Below are 17,780 nucleotides of genomic sequence, written 5' to 3' on the forward strand. Positions count from 1 at the left end.
CTGGTCCACTTCCCAAGAGTAAGAATGGCTATCAGTATTTGCTTGTGTTGGCTGATTACACAACAAGATATCCCGAAGTGGCCACTTTACAGAAGGCTAACATGCTGGCTGATGCAAAGGCTTTGTCGGTGGTTTTCATTCAAATTGGCATTCCACACGAGATCCTAACTGATCAGGGTATGCCCTTTACCTCCTGCATAATGAAACAGCTGCTGTATGTGAGAGCCTTGCAAATGAGAAACACCATTTGTCGTCCTCAGATGAATGACCTGACTGAATGATTTTAACAAGACAAGACAAGCACATGATTTGGCTTGTGGCTCACAATGACCAGACATCCTTGGACAAGGTGTTGCACCTTTCTTATGGTCGTGGTTCATGAGTCTCCCCAGGCATCTACCAGTTTAAGTCCATTTGAACTATTATTTCGCAGGAGACCGTGAGGGGTGTTGGATATTCTTTGGGAAGAAAGGACAAGGGTTCCAGCATGAACAAGAGGCAAAAAAACAAAATTATTATACAAAAAGCAAACTTTGTGAATTCCAAAAAGGCAATTGGGTACATGTTTTGGTCCTGTCTGACCCACACAAGTTTATGGTGAAATGGCTGGAGGCCAATGGTGTGGAGGAATGAATGAGCTCTGTGAAGTATAAGGTTAGGATTCCCAGCTGGAGGAAGCCTGTTCAAATCTTACATGTGAATCTTTTGTAGGAGGGGCCTGACCCTAATGAGGTTTTGGCCTCTGCCAATGAAGTCTCTCAGACTGAGGTTGCTATTGGTGATGATTTGACAAACATGCAGATGGCTGATTTACTGTCACTGAATGGGAAGAACTCGGATATCTTTTCGTTCTTGTCTAGCCAGACTGAACTTGCTGGAGACAAGATTATGATGGGTGTTAAAGTACAGATGTGTCCGTATCATATACTGGAAGAAAAGAGGACTGCGGTACACAACGAGGAAAGGCAGATGCTTGAATTGGGCGTGATTCACAAGAGTGAACGCGAATCGTGTGGTCTAATTGTTCTGATGTAATGACAGTGATGTGGTCACATTTTTGTTTTTATTCAGGTCTCTGCAGTGTTATTTTGGGGTTGTTTCTGGTCCGGTTTTGGTTTACGTCTACAACCTTTGGGGTCAATGTCCACAAGTATTTCTTTCACAGCCATCTTTTGACTGGTTTGGATAACCAGGATATTCAACAATTTTTTCAAAAACTTTGTAATTTTAAACTTCGTCTTTGTTTCCTTATTTCTCTTTCTTTTCAGGTATTTTTTCCTTTATCCTTTATTTTTCTTCATCATGTCTAATAACACAACTGGTCACTCCAGTCTCAGAAATGTATCTTTCATTTTCTCCAATTTACAACAAAATGTGGTGCCTTAGGAACAGAGAAACGTGAATTTAAAAGACACCTTCATTAACACCAAAACATTTGAGCTTTGCTTACTCGAGTTGTCTTTGTATTCTACTAAATTTGTTTGGATATCAGACACAAAGAAGTGTTATGAAGAAGAAAAAATAGAGGAAATTAGGAGGAGGCAAATACTTTTTTGCAGCGCTGTTCACTCAGACATTTGAGAAGGTCAATGACATGCATCTTCTTCTTTCGGCTGCTCCCATTAGGGGTCACCACAGCTGATCATCTTGTTCCATATCTTCCTGTCCTCGTTATCTTGTTGTGTTACACCCATCACCTGTACGCCTTCTCTCACCACATCATAAACCTCCTCTTAGGCTTTCCTCTTTTCCTCTTCCCTGGCAGCTCTATCCTTACCATCCTTTTCCCAATATACCCAACATCTCTCCTCTGCACATGTCCAAACCAATGTAATCTCGCCTCTCTGACTTTGTCTCCCAACGACCGTCTAATGTCCACATTTCTAATCCTGTCCATCCTTGTCACACCCAATACAAATCTTAGCATCTTTAACTCTGCCACTGTCTCAAACCCATTTAACAAAGCTGGTCTCACTACCGTCCTGTAGACCTTCCCTTTCACTCTTGCTGATATCACCCATTCCACCCTGCTTGCACTCTCTTTTTCACCTCTCGTCCACACTCTTCGTTAATCTGTACTGTTGATCCCAAGTATTTAAACTCATCCACCTTCTCCAACTCTACTCCCTGCATCCTCACCATTCCACTGGCCTCTCTCTCATTCATACACATGTATTCTGTCTTGTTCCTACTGACTTTCATTCCTCTCCTCTCTAGAGCAGATCTCCACCTCTCCAGGATCTCCTCAACCTTCTCCCTGCAATCGCTACAGATCACAATGTCATCAGCAAACATCATAGTTCACGGGGACTTCTGTCTAATCTCGTCTGTCAACCTGTCCATCACCATTGCAAATAAGAAAGGGCTCAGAGCCGATCCCTGATGTAATCCCACCTCCACGTTGAATGCATCCGTCGCTCCTACCGCAGACCTTACCACTGTCACACTTCCCTCGTACATATCCTGTACAACTTTTACGTACTTCTCTGCCACTCCCAACTTCCTCATACAATACCACAGCTCCTCTGAGTCACCCTGTCATATGCTCTCTCCAGGTCCACAAAGACGCAGTGCAACTCCTTCCGGCCTTCTCTATACTTCTCCATCAACACCATCAGAGCAAACATTGCATATGTGGTGTTCTTTCTTGGCATGAAACCCCACAGCTGCTCACTAATCATCACTTCCTTTCTTAACTGAGCTTCCACTACTCTTTCTCATAATTTGATGCTGTAGCTCACAAATTTTATTCCCCTGTAGTTACTGCAGTCCTGCACATCCCCCTTATTCTTAAATATAGGCACCAGTACACTTCTTCTCCACTCCACTGCCATCTCTCCTAAACACCTCCATACTTCCACAGGTATGTCCTCTGGACCAACAGCCTTTCCATTCTTCATCCTCTTTATCGCTGTCCTTACTTCCTCCTTGCTAATCCGTTGCACTTCCTGATTCACTATCTCCACATCATCCAACCTTCTCTCTCTCTCTCATTCATCAGCCTCTCAAAGTACTCTTTCCATTTGCTCAACACACTCTCCTCACTTGTTAGTATGTTTCCATCTTTATCCTTTATCACCCTAACCTGCTGCACATCTTTCCTATCTCAGCCCCTCTGTATAGCCCACAGGTCCTTTTCTCCCTCCTTAGTGTCCAACCTTTCATTCAACTCATCATACTTCTTTTCTTTAGCCTTTGTCACCTCTCTCTTCACCTTGCGCCTTATTTCATTGTACTCTTGTCTACTGTACTTTCTGCATCTCTCTGACTATCCCACTTATTCGTTCCTATCCTCTTCCTCTGTATACTCTCCTGTACTTCCCCATTCCACCACAAGGTTTCCATTTCCTCCTTCCTCTGTCCAGATGTCCAGCACCCTTCTTGCTGTCACCCTTACTACTTCTACTGTAGTTTCCCAACTGTCTGGTAATTCTTCACTTCCACCCAGTGCCTGTCTCACCTTCTCCCTAAACTCAACTTTGCAGTCTTCCTTTTTCAACTTCCACCATTGGATCCTTGGCTCTGCCCTCACTCTCTTCCTCTTCTTGATCTCCAACGTCATCCTACAGACCACCATCCTATGCTGCTTAACTACACTTTCCCCTGCCACCACTTTGCAGTCTTCAATCTCTTCTTCTGCATAGGATGTAATCCACCGGTGTGCATTTTCCTCCACTCTTGTACATAACCCTATGTTCCTCCCTCTTCTTAAAATACATATTCACCATAGCCATGTCCATCCTTTTGGCAAAATCCACAATCCTCTGACCTTCTTAATTCCTCTCTTTGACACCATACCTACCCATCACCACCTCGTCTCCTCTGTTCCCTTCACCAACATGTCCATTGAAATCCACTCCAATCACCTCAATAATCTCTCTGTCCCTTGGGTACACTGTCCTACACTTCATCCAAGTCACTCCAAAAATCTTCCTTCTCACCCTTTGCACACCCAACTTGCAGGGCATATGCACTAACAACATTCATCATTACACCTCCAAGGATTTTGTGGTTTAAAGGACAAGAATGTCTCTTTGGGCCTGGCTAGTTTAGACCATGAGAAGGTTTCACTAGGGTCCATCACAGTTTTTTGTTTTATGTTTTTGAGTGTTTTGGCTTTGGGGAGAGGTTTGTTGGATGAGTTCAAATGTTATATACCCGTGTGTGTAGTAAGTTTAATATAAACTGGCATTTGACTGACTTAGTTGTACAAAGGAGAGGAGTGCAGCTGGGCTATTGTATTTAGAGCCAGTTGCTGCCCACATACGGAGCAGACAGGACATGGCTGGCCTTAAACTGCCTGGGAGTGGAGGAGAAACATCAAAGGTTTTCATGTATGCAGAGGATTTGGCTTTGTTTGCAACAGAAGACAGGGACCTGACTGTATATTTGGAGATTGTTAAGCTTTTTGAGAACGCCATGTGTTCAAAGGTCAATGAGACAAAGCACAATTTGACGTATATCAGTAAGGACTGACAATTCCCTGGGACTTTGGGTAAATGTATTAGAATTTTAAGAGTGCTTTTTTCAGGTAAGGTACTGGTAGGAGAAATTGTGTGGAAAGAATTAAGACAATTGGTTTGAACCTCATGTTGTGGAAAGGGAGAAATGTGTTTTTACTTGGAAACACTGTTAAGGTGGAGGTCTTGCCAACCTGCCTCTCTATTGATGGAGAAGTATTCCATTACCTTGAGTGCTTGGTAAATTGAAAAAGGAAAAAGATTTTCCATTTTGAAGTGGGATGTAAATATGAACACATCAGACGCATAGATATGGAAAAGGGGTCAATGAAGGGGCCAGGGGCATCGTTAATATCCAGCTTGAAATGGATTGTATTTATTATGCTGTGACCTCTCAAGCCTGTGAGTTTTCACAAATTCCTGTATTTCACATTCTTCTGGTTGACGAGCACTAGGAGATTTATAAATGTTTGGAACAACATGATGCAGTGGCCAGAGTAGAGACCACCTCATTACCAGTATGTTGTGCACTTAAAGCAGATACATAAGACTTTCAATGAAGTATCAGCTGGCAGGGATCACTGTCAACTGTACAAGATGGTCCAAGATGAGGAAATGGGTGGAAAAAATGGCAAAACTGGGGGACAGACGGGACGTCTGGGTGCAGCGGTTTGGATAATAGTGCAAAAGATCGCAACTGGTTAATAGTAATAGGGCGTTCATACACAAACTATAGATTGTACAGTATAAGCAGTGGGCTCACTAGGATGAAAACAGGCCCCGTCAAGATTGTAGGGTGGAGGAAACAATGAGACGTGTATTATTCTGGTAGTGTGGGTGGGTACACAGTTTATGGAAAGACATTTGAAAGACCTGTCAGGCTGTCTTTGTATTGGTGCATTGGTCCTCTGATTTGGTACTAAGGGGCAAAGGGACAAGTAAGTGTAATGAAAGACGGGCATTGTTGGTTTGGGCTGGGTTAAACTGGGAATTTGTAAGGTGAGTGGGAATTTGATTACACAGAATGAAAGTAAAGGCAACGAGTGTTAAAAACCTGGGTGCTGAAAGAGGAAAGGGGAAGATTTCAAAGAGACCCATAAAGCGAAGTGGAAGAAGCTGAAGGACTGATGTGCTCTTGAGGGTTAGAAGGGTGAAGAAAAAGTGATATCAATATGTTAGAAACTGTTTTCCTGCTATGAGGTAATTTGTATATAGGTTTTGAATAGTTGTTTTTTTGTACAGATTTGAATTTTGAATTAAATAAAAAAAAAAATAAACAACTGTCTACGCAGTTTTCTATGTACACGTCTGACAAGTGACCTGAGAATGTGATGAAGCCATCTACTGTATGTGTAGATTAATTAATCAATTTCATCAAGTTAAAGTAAAATAAGCCTGTTTTTAGGTAGGATTTACTTGTATTTATTTAGGTGGAAAAATGTAACATAAAAAACTAATAAAATCCCAAGGTAACTTGTTGAGTGCTGTCTTATACTTCTGGGATAGGCTTTGGCTTTGAGAAAAACATTCCAAATGCACCGATAGGCTGACTTTTTTTACTTTTGCTTGTTTCTATGGCCTGATGAAAAAATGAAAAATTAACATAACCAAGAAAAACTTTTCTTTTTAATGCTTCAGTGTTCTAGTGCCCAAGCAATGTATAAAAAAATGTAAGTTTTACCCCACTTTAAGTTTTGCACCCACTTTATTTGGGGAAATTTAGTGCCAGGTTTTACTAAGTAAAAAAGCCCCCACTTAGCATATTAACTATACACATTTCTAATAAATTCATTAAAGTCGGCCTAATATTGCAAAAGTTACAAATGTAAATCAGATAAAGACTACTGAATTACAGTATATTTTCTATATTTAACTTCTGTACCACATTATTATGGTACTGGGCTCTATTGACTTTAAACTATTTTGATTTTATAGGTAATAATTTAAGCTTTATTTCAGAGCTTAAATCTTCATGGTACTGTTATATCTATAACTACCTATATATCTATCTATATCTATACCTATCTATATATATATATCTATCGTATCTATCTATATCTACAGTTAGGTCCATAAATATTTGGACAGAGAAAACTTTTTTCTAATTTTGGTTCTGTACAAAATGTGTTTGCCTCACATTTTTATACAATCGTTTTGTTCAACCCACTGAATTAAAGCTGACAGTCTGCACTTCAACTGCATCTGAGTTGTTTCATTTAAAATTCATTGTGGTAACGTACAGAAGCAAAATTAGAAAAAAGTTGTCTCTGTCCAAATATTTATGGACCTAACTGTATATCTATCTATATATATCTATCTATGTATATATATGTAATCCAATGTCTGTCCACTTTTCATGAGAAAACTACTTAATGGATTCTTTCTCAAACAATGCGGTTGATTTTGCGACTTCTCTCTCATTCTGTCAGAGTTCGCTTGAGCTACCGATTTATTTGTGCAAAACTGTGGGCCAAGTGGGGTGGGTCCATCCCCACTCAAGTGCCAGCCTCCGTTTGAGTCGCTCTACGTCTCGCCACATGCATACCCTGCCTCTGCTTAGTTAGCGATACCTGTTTGTTCAGCAGACATTATCATCTAGAGATTGTTATGGGGTAACGTTTGACGTTTTTGAGAGAGACAGATCACAGCTAAGTGTGTTTTAGATGGCAACTGCTGATTGCCAGAGAAATCATGGTTAAATGCTTTTCTCCCCACATGGGTGACACTCTCCCGTCAGAGCTGAACACTATCAGATATAGTGCCACCATTTGACAGTGGAGCTTACCTACCTTCTGCCTGGCTTTTTAAAGTTTGTCCTGTTTCACTACTATGTGGGTGGAGCCGCGGGGGACTGCTAGTAGTAGTTAAAAGGAACACTGTGTATTCACAATGTGTTTTACGGCAACTTGGGTGAAGAGATTAAAGTATGGACTGGAGGTGGGCATGTATAAAAGGAAGTGCATGTCGTTACGTTGTGTGGCGCACAGTTCAGTGCATGTATTGTGATGTGTAACAGTTTGCTATAATTCACTGAAGCCTCCACAGTCATTTCACAGGTAGAATCATCTATTTTCTTAGGCTGAGTTGAGCTGCTGGAGAGATGAAGCTAGCATCGAATACAAGGCATCTCCACGTGGTGCCAGTCCATCGCAGGGTGAAAGCAATCTGTTGTGACAAATGTGCAGCGGGCTTTGCCCTGCTTTTTGTGCCATTGTAGCAAGATGTAATCTGTCTTTTGTCGTTGTTTTTAGTTTTAGGTATGAATGTCCCCAAAATCACTTGTTCTTTAAAACAGTTAGTAGCCTACCAATGGTATGTTGTAATGTGGGCACTAATTAATGTTACACCGCACAGATCACAAGTCCGCCATTTCTCTGGTGCTGCCACAAGCACAGTGGATGGCTGTCAAAGGGTTAAGTGGTGTTTCTAGCTAGTGGTCCACGGAGTGAAGCCTCACGAATGATTGAAACATTTGAATCAACTCTGTCGAAAATTACGTCAAAGCATTTGACACTTACCTCTCTATTGACATCTCCTGATCATTTGCATTAACGTTACACAAAGTCACAATCCAGTTCAATGAGAAGGGTCTGGCTGCAGGTCGAAGATTCAGCCTGCCACAGTCCATAGAAAGAGAAGGAGAAGAGCAGCTGTACAATTATTCCAATTTGAAAAAGAAAAGGAGCTGAAAACATTTTCCGACATGGAACAATGGCACAACAGAATTAGGTACGGACTCAGAATAAAAAGCTCAGTATATTTAAAAAAACTTTAGATCCATTAAACAAAACTAATGAGAAGTACGATTATATATATAGCGAATCCAAATGTTCTGTGTTTATCGTCATTACTGAAGTATCTTATTTTTAAGCATATTATTTTAATTAATTATTTCTTCCTTCTTGTATTATTTCTTTGTAATATTTGTCTTATTATGTCATCTATATTAACTTTTTAACTTATTTATGAGATGTTATGTAGTGTATCTGCAATGTTAGTGTGCAATATGAAAGGTATTTATGGTTATTGTCATTATCATTTGTTAAATATCTTATTTAACTTGATTTTTTCCCTAGTTAAGTTAGCTATTGGTAAAAGCACGATAGTGCTTTCTGCCAATTTAGTATAGTTATTGATTTCCACAGCCACATTTCTCCATAAAGGCAGAGAATATAAAATTAACTTTGTAAAAAGCAAAGAGACTACAGCATCCTGCTGCCTCGCCTTCAGAGCCATAGAGTCCATGTTGTAAAGTATGAGGGTAATTATGCCAGTAGTGTATGTGTGTGCGTTTTATTAAAAAATAGGACATGGGGCTACTTTACTTGCAAACAATACTGACTTTAAGATTTCTGAACTAGAACTTTTTCAAATTAGAAATTTCAGTTTAGAAAGCGGAGCTAATCCTGCATTTTCCGTTGTTTGGAAGGTTTTGCTTTCTGCAGATGCTACACAGGGTGTGTCACCAGTGGCCATTTCCATTATTGTTTTTGGTTTAACGTCACTGGGAACAGTTTACTGTATGTCAATACTTAATGTGTTTCTTTGATTCATTTTTACTCCCTGTGTTGGCTGGGATTGGCTCCAGCAGACCCCCGTGACCCTGTGTTAGGATATAGCGGGTTGAACGATGACTGACTGACTGACTGACAGAATTGGGGCCTTCCAAGTCAGATGAATAGCCATGACTGTGGAATTCTCATGTTGATGGTCTGACCATTTCATATTATAACTCTACTTTCACGTCTACATATACTATTTAATGTTTCCAGGTCTCCAGATGACCATTTTGTGGTTTCTCTGTAGAATGCGCTATATTTCATCCTTGACACCCCCTTTGATTTTAACGAGGTGTGTCTCAGCTTTTGTGGAGGGAGGATTATATCTGGTTGTTGGTTTCCATTTTTGTCACCTTCTACAATTTGTGTTGGATAGTTGTGTTATGTTTATTTTATCTTATTATTATATTTGTATTTTTTTTTTCTAGCATACTGTCCCTAGTGATTTTGATGTTCCAGAAACCCCTATCTATCAGAATCCACATATTTTAAATGTATGTTTGTAATGGTTTGCATAAATGTTTTTGCACCATTAAACTCCTTTTAACAACTTGAGTCTGCTCGATCCTTTTTAGAATGACATGCCGGCTTTGAGGAAGTGCTGGGGTAGAATGTTGCTTCAGAACTCCAGCACCAAGGGGTAAATGAAATTTAAATTTCTTTTGATAATGTCCATTCAGTTCTGCGGTAATGTGGCAATTATGCATAACCATGTTGTAAATAAAAGACAAATAATCAAAATGTTTGCCATTAAAAACTTGGCGCTTCTTTTTGAAATCACTGAAGTAACTGTGGGTGGCATGGTGGCGCTGCTGTATCGCAGTAAGGAGGCCTGGGTAAGCTTCCTAGGTCCTCCCTGTGTGGAGTTTCCATGTTCTCCCCGTGTCTGTGTGGGTTTCCTCCCACAGTCCAAAGACATGCAGGTTAGGTGCATTGGCGATCCTAAATTGTCCCGTGTGTGTGCTTAGTGTGTGGAGGTATGTGTGTACCCTACGGCAGGCTGGCGCCCTGCCCGGGGTTTGCTTTCTACCTTGTGCCCTGTGTTGGCTGGGATTGGCTCCAACAGAACCCCGTGACCCTGTAGTTAGGATATAGCGGGTGAGATAATGGGATGGATGGATGAAGTGACTGGTCACATCAGGCTGAGCGAGCAAATGCCCGTCTAAATGAAGGCCAAGCACTAAACAAAAAATTAGAAAGTACAGAAATGATGCCGAGCCAAAACAGGGTCATTTTTTGGTCTTTTTTTTTTAAAAGTTCCTTAGGTTTTATTTTTTCTGTTTTAAGTTGAGACTCTATTGAGCCACTAATGAAAAAATAGAAAATGAGTAAAGACTTCATCTGAAATGAAAAAATGTCTTGTTATTACGTAGCACTGCGTTCATGCAGGTTTCAAATCTTTTCTTTTAGAAGAAACGTCAGCCTCCCTTCTCCAACATCCAGCACAGGGCACCGATAAGTAGGTAGAGACACGTTATTTTATAAAAACTTCCATAAGATGAAATACATCTTGTTGACGCTGGCTTACAATGCCTATTGTATAGTGAATAAAATGTATTAAAAGACTTGCATTGGTCGTCTCAGATGCATACTGTTAGTTGTTAACTAGTAGGAGTCAAAGCCCAAAAGACTAAAAGCCTGTTTTACATCTTCTGACACAGAAATACAACTCTTAACCAAACCAGGTCACCCACTGAATAAAGAACCACTTTTCTCTATTTATTGCAGTACTTTGCCTGTTAGGCCTTCGACTTCACCACCAGTTCTCTAACTTGTTTTGTCAAAAGTTCTAATGCTACTAATTGCTGATGTAGTGTAGTAACAGGACACAGAGGAGTGATATGTCATATGGCCCCAGAATTTGTCTTCCAAGAGCTAACTGTGCAGGTCTTTAAAGGGGGAGTTCAAAGCCACGCATAGTTTGAGAAGATTTTGATCCAGTCTTGATGACGGGGGATCCCAACATAGGAGGCAAGCATGGTTTTCAAATTGCAGTTCACTCGTTACAAGAGGTTAACGTGAGGATGGTATGATGTGCTCTTCTTCCATTGAACACCCCAATCTGCCAAAGAGCTGTCCATCTCGGAGCCTGTGAATTGTAGCCCCCTATCATTGACCATAAATCTGGGAACTCCAATATGAGTGAAAATGTCACCTCTGAGGAGAGAGGAAATGCAAGACATTTTATTGTCATGCAAGGCAAACTACACACCGGCAGCATGGTCAAGTAGGCATCCTCTAAGACATTTACGTCCACCTCCCAGGAAACACTGTGCAATGCAAACCACATTGGAAATTCTCCACTATCACAGTACACCCTCCCTTCTGCCAAGAAGAACCTCATTGTACCACGTGCCTTGGGCAGCTCATGGAGTTTTTTAATCTTTTCCCGCAAGCTGTGCTTCATTAAAGTAAGGGTGCTACCGGTGTCTACTACTGCATCCCCAGTGATGTCCCTCACAGTTACTGGCGTGGCTAACAGGGGAAACTGGGTCCGCACAGTGGTGAGCTCAGCACCAGCGGATTGGTCCTTTTGTCATTGACCCCAGCCACTGGGCAAACTACTGCCTGAGGAGTCCTTATTTTTTTGTTTATGTCCCATCATGACAGCCCAGTCTTTCTCAATTAAGACCATTAAGATTATGTTTTACCAGTGATTGTACCGAGCCCACAATACCCCTTAAAGCCACAGCCAGTCGCGGGTTACAAGCACCTAGAATACGACTTACGATGTCATCTTCTGACATACTGGGATTCCATTTCAAGCACCGTGCACAATATTCGTATGCAAAGTCCCTAACAGGCTGCATAGACTTTTGGTGGGTGATTGTCAGCTGCTCTTCCATCTCAGCCTGATAATCCGCCGGCAGGAATGCTTCCAAAAATCCGGAACGGAAGAAAGACCAGTCTGTTATGCCACCCTTTTCTGCCTGCCACCAAGACTGCACTGGACCACTCAGCGATGCGTTTAAGAAGCCCATCAACTCCACATTAGTTAAAGGGTGGAGTTCTAAAACCGAATCCACCTGCTCCAAAAATCTGAGAACCTCCCCTGATGTGCACAAGGCTTCTAGTTTAGGGAATTCGAGGCGTATTGCGATGGCAGGTGTAGCGGCCATAGAGACCTTAGGAACCGCTCCACCCATAGAGTTAGACTTTCACAATGACCTACAATATGTGCTCATGCTTGTCCTCACCGTGTCATGCAGCTCGACTTCCCATTGTTTCTCTCCAGAGAAGGGATCAGCAATCAATCTTTGTTCTAAGTGTCACACCCAACCTTACACATACTCGCATATCGCCTCCATTGCAGCACCCAACGATCCATGCATTGCCTCTTCTCGAGTGGCAGCTCCTTCGGCTAATCCCCGATCTGGTCATGCATGTCAGCCTATAACAGTGGCAGGATGTCTTTGCCTCTTTGCACCTTGAGTATAGATATTTCCAAAGGTGGCTTGGGGGCGCCACGGAAGACGGCTTACGCCTTCCCCAGACCACATGGGGGTGACCACCCTGGTACCTATGGGGACCATGGGTACAGAGCTTTGAAGCTCAATCCTGTAGGGGCCCGTGGTCACTGCCAGGGGGCACCCCAATGCCTTTGGAGCCCTGGACCTCTGCATTTCCACCACACCCGGAAGTGCTGGGGGGAAGAGATGCGGGGACACCTGGAGTGCTTCTGGATGTGCAGCCAGCACTTCCGCCACACTGGGGAGTGTCGGTGGAAGATTGCTAGGAAGCACCTGGGGCACATTCGGGTGATTATAAAAGGGGCCGCCTCCCTCCATTCGTTAGCTGGAGTTGGGTAAGGAGAAGGAGAAGAGGCGGCCTGAAGAAGGTAAGACATTCGAGGTTGGCCTGCACTTTTGGGGTATTTGGGGGCTTGTGCACTGTAAAATATGTACACTAAACATGTGTTGGGTGACGTCAACGTGTCCGCCTGGCTGTGTCCAGGCCAGCTTCCACAATATGTATAATGAATCCAACAGACTGGCTAATCCACCCACCTCTTTGTGGGCCCTGACCATGACGTGCTTGCCCAGCACAACCCCTCTCTAAGGCCGGAAGCCTCCTGCGCCAAATCCTCAGAAGACATCTGAACTATGGTTATGAAAGTGTGTGAAAGGAGATAGCAGATGTATACTAGTCAGTCCTTGTATGGGCCACCAGTAATCTGTACCACCCCAGGAGAGCAACTAAGTCCAAGGCTGCTGCACTATCACAATACAGCTAGAGTAACAGCAGTACTTTATAGGACCCTGACCAGTGCTCATCTTATTTCACCCACTCACCACACACCCCCGAAACATCACAAGATAAAAAACATTAAAGCAATATAAGGAAAAAAATATATATTTAAAAGTTAACAGACAAAACAATTTAAACATATTCCCCCAAACAACAAGTACATAACTAGAATTAAAGACAAAAATTCACAGGTGAGAGATGCTCTAGCTAGAGATATCCCGATTCCCCCAAATCATCCTACATTAGTTTATTGCCCTTACAGTTCAAGAGGACGGTGAAATGCTGGAAGCCCAACTGAGTGCACCAGCAGAAGATGCCAATAACATAAATGTTCTGTCCTACTGGTCTAAAGGTCGATCCAGTGAAACTACAAAAAAAAGTCTTCAGAAACCCTAAGTGAAACAAAACCTTCTTCCAGCAGGTGGCTCATTAGTCAGTTTATTTCCCTTTGTCTGTCCATCCAGTCCAATTCAGGTGGTGGTCACTCAGTGGCCGCCTGTCCACATCAAGTCAGGACCCCACCCTGGACGGCACCAGTCCATCCCAACTCCACACTCCTCTAAATGCTCCTCATCTTTTTTTCCTTTTCAACGGTTCACTTTTTCAGACTGCTGCTCGCTACGAGGACATGACTAGAGGGGATGGTGAAGAGTAGACGGAATAAAAAAGAAAATGAAAATAAAATCTGAGTCTTGTGGGAGTTAAAGTGTCACAAAAGTAGAAATCAGCAGATGGGATAGTATAGTAGTAACTATAAAAAAAGGAGGTCACTATTCAAAACATTAATTCTGGGAAGCAGCCAGCATCGAACCTACGACCTCTTCTTACCGATGCACCACTCAAGCGGTCATGTCAGTGTTGTATCCTAAACCGATTTCTTTTTCTTCGGTTATATTTTTTAATTTTGTCGTTAGTACTAGAATATAAAAAAAAAAATTGTGTGTTTTAGGTGTGTGTTCAACATGTTTTGCATTTCTCACATTTCCTGTCATCCTACCTACATTTATATAGATCATTCTAGACACAGAACACATATGAAATGCATGTGTTCCAAATAATGATATATCAGTTACCCAATACAACGCAAGGCACCTCACACCAAGATAAACAAGACTTGAGCTGGGAGATCTTTTTGCCATTTCTGCAGCGGTGGGGTGGGGGAATGGGATACCAGGCTGCTTGTGGCTTGTACTGATTGACACTTTTGCAAAACGAAAGATGGTAATGTAGAGGTGTGAAGGAATTTAAGGTGGCCCAGGACTACAAGATTTTTCAGAGGCATCAGGGATTCTATTGTAAAAAGGGTTTAGGGGTGAGTTGACAGGGGGTGTTGTCACTGACATGGGGTCAGTCTGATCACTAGAGCTTCTCATGAGTAGATAGCCAGCTGCCGTCCAGACCTTCTCAGCTCCTCCTGTATCGACTCCAGATTCCTCTTCTCACTCTCACTGATCCCATTATCATGAAGCCTGTGAGGAGACACAAGTGTGTGTTACAGACAGCAGGGGGTGCCACTCCACACACTGGACTATCACACTGACATGTCCCCGGATGACTTGCTGTTGCCCCCACTCTCTGCCTCTCTAGTGCTCTATCTCTCTTCATTTTCTTCTCTTCTCCTCCTCATGGTCACATTTTCTCTCGCTTTGTCTCCTGCTTGTCTTTTTCATCGTCCGTCTTATTTTTTTCTGTTGTCCACTGATCTCCCTGTCTGCTGTACTGATCCCCCCTCTGTCTCTGGCTGGACAGTCAGCTGCAGTCCATTTCGTCTTTTTTCTTGTCTATCTTACACTCCTCCTTGCCTTTACTCTGTTTGTCTCTCTATCTTTGTTGTCCTTCCTATCTGTCACCTCAGTCCAGCTCCACTTGTCCACTGTCACTCTGGTCAGTCTATGTGCTGTCATGTGATCAGTCCATCCATCATTAATACATTCATACCCCTCACCCTCTTTACTCACCCCAGTTCTTTTAATTTACAGTTGTCACTCCTGAGCCCCTCACTCAGCTGATGAGCTCCTGAATCTCCCAGGTTGTTGTTGAATATCGCCAGCATAGTCAACTGTGAGTTTGGAGACGAGAGGACTGAGGAGAGAGCTGAGCAGCAGGCAGAGGTTAGACCACATGAGTCCAGCCTGTGGAAATGAAGAGAGACAAGTGAGGACAGACTGACAGAAGGACTGTCACACACGTGCGCATGGGAAGCAGTCTAAGGGCTTACGTGGGAGTAAAACACAGAGCATTGCAATAATGACTCCTCTCCCTCTCCTCCAATCCTCCAGAAGACAGACCCGCCTAAATCTCCTTCCACTTCCAGCAGCATTTCACAACCTGGTTGACGTCACTTCTGCCAAAAGACACACCTCTTCCTTTCCCTCAACTATTAAGCAGGAGCATTTGTTTTAAGTTGCAGTCTATGTTATGACTCAGTGCTTGATGACTACACATTGTTTTGAGTTATTTTGTGTGTCTCTTATTACAGGACACACAGCGCAAGGTTTCAATGACTGCGCTGTTGAGTTTTCACCGAAATGCACTTTGAATCTGAGACGACTGATGTCCTTATAAGGTAAGATGCTATTATACCTGACAGCGTCTTCTGCCTTTCTGCCACACTGACTGGTGACAAGTCATTCAAAGTGACATGTTGACAATGGACAGGAATGTGAAGGACATGAAGCTGACAGTGTCCTGCACTCAAGTGTCCAGACAGACTTGTCAAAGCTGATGACAGCAGAGTGACCACCTTGGATTTCCATCTGTAACTGAGGACTCGTGACACGGAGGGGCTTTGAATAACATAATGGACAGGACTGACTGACTCACTTCTGTCCCCTGATATCCCATAATAACTCCTCCATTTCCATCTCCTTTAATATTGCCCACTCCTACTATCCCATAATGCCGCATGTCAGTCGTATTTTCCTGAAGTTTGTAACATTTGCTGAACTCTGATCACTGATTGGCTCATACAGCACACAGCCTTAGTGTGTCTACAGGCCACAGAGACTCGGGTTCAACACAAGTCACAGTCAGTGAGGGAACATTTTAGTATCCTTGAGAAGAAACTCATCTGAGTGAAGGGGTCAACTGTGACAGTCTGCTGTAATCGGCCATGTGCTCAGGACACTTGCCATGAAGACTCGACCTGACATCACATCCTGCACCAGCTTGCCTGCTGAGTGACAAGGGACATGTTTAGGACGGGGAGGAGTACTGGGGGTGCACATGTGTTTTCTCCTTTTCTTTCACCAGTTTTTCCATCACAGGTTCCTTCCTGTCTCTTATTTAATGTTTACAGACATTGAGCCGGTGAGGTGGTCAGTTAAACCCCCTGAGTGTGGACACTCTGTGATTACCTGTCCATCCTGCTTGTGTTCAGTTTCTGCTACTGGGAGAGGCCCTGCCACTTAGTGACCTCAACCAGGAGTGACCAGAATCAGAATGACCTTACTGGGCAGGTGACCACATAAGACTGGGAATTTGTGTAGATATACTGGGAGAATAAAGAACAAGAATATAAAAATAATAGAAATACAAATGAGTCATTCAAACCACAGTAAGCTCCCCTGAACAAGTCTGCTTACTCTGTATGTTGAATTGCTGCCACATGATTGGCTCCTTGGAGGATCAGGTGATTTGCTAACAATTAAATGTACGTAATAAAGCGGCCATGAAGTGCATACATGTGTGAATCAGGAGTCGATTGGATTTGCACTTTCAGTGTGGGTGTTGGCTAAAGTCGACATCCATGGACAGAAGCAGAGATGTTGACCACCAAAGGGCAGATTGTTTGGTTTTATCCAGTAGATCAGGAGTCTGCAAAGTCAGTCCCAGAGGGCCGTAGTGGCTGCAGAGTTTTGGGCCAACCCAATTTCTTAATGAGAAGTCAGTTATTGCTGTTGACACACATTTTTAAGCTTCATTTTAGTTGTTTAGTTTGAAAAGATCAAAGTATTACCACATAAATATGAGAATGCAGTCCAAAGCTATGGATAATATGGCCAATGCAAAGCATGGAGATCGAGAAGAGCAGAGGGCCGAGGACAGAGAGGTGAGGACCTCCTGGTGTGACTGGCACTGAGCTGGACCTGCTGTGGCCAGCAGTCACATAGCACTTAAACCACTAGAGGACAGTGCCAGAGATATCCAGGGTGTTCTTATTCTGGACAGTAGAATGACATGCTTGACCTATCAAAAGACTTAAAGTCTGAGCAAACAGGAACTGCCAAGATGGCAATCCAAGGTAACCAAATCCACAACACACTTCAGAGAAAAAACAGCAAACAGAGCAGAAAGTCATCAGAAATCCATCTAATGAATATCGGCCCAGAGTCTTCTGCCATAAGCAAATCGTTCTTTACTTGAAGCAGAGCTGTGCTGTGCTGTCAGACCAGACTGAAATGACTTAATCAGCTGATTAAAAGTTACGTGACTGGTGTGTTGGGTGGCCACAACACTCTTAAGAACTTTAGACAGAAAAAAGAAGTGAGTGATGGACCAAGACTGGTTCAGA

At 42.7% G+C, this 17,780-nt stretch overlaps 1 protein-coding gene across 4 annotated transcripts in view; it reads right to left on the minus strand.

The window, feature by feature from the left end:
* The window catches only part of LOC120521855 (NACHT, LRR and PYD domains-containing protein 12-like), a 1,152,437-nt gene that overhangs the window by 1,024,361 nt on the left and 110,296 nt on the right, over positions 1-17,780 (minus strand). For 3 of the 4 annotated variants that reach the window (XM_039743177.1, XM_039743172.1, XM_039743176.1), the window contains one exon: positions 15,226-15,399. In XM_039743177.1, coding sequence (XP_039599111.1) covers positions 15,226-15,399 — 174 coding nt within the window. Of the gene's footprint in view, positions 1-14,374; positions 14,737-15,225; positions 15,400-17,780 lie in introns of those variants that run through there. The other variant, XM_039743184.1, reaches the window with a different exon arrangement.

The sequence above is a fragment of the Polypterus senegalus genome, chromosome 2, assembly GCF_016835505.1.
Source record: "Polypterus senegalus isolate Bchr_013 chromosome 2, ASM1683550v1, whole genome shotgun sequence".
Lineage (NCBI taxonomy): Eukaryota > Metazoa > Chordata > Cladistia > Polypteriformes > Polypteridae > Polypterus > Polypterus senegalus.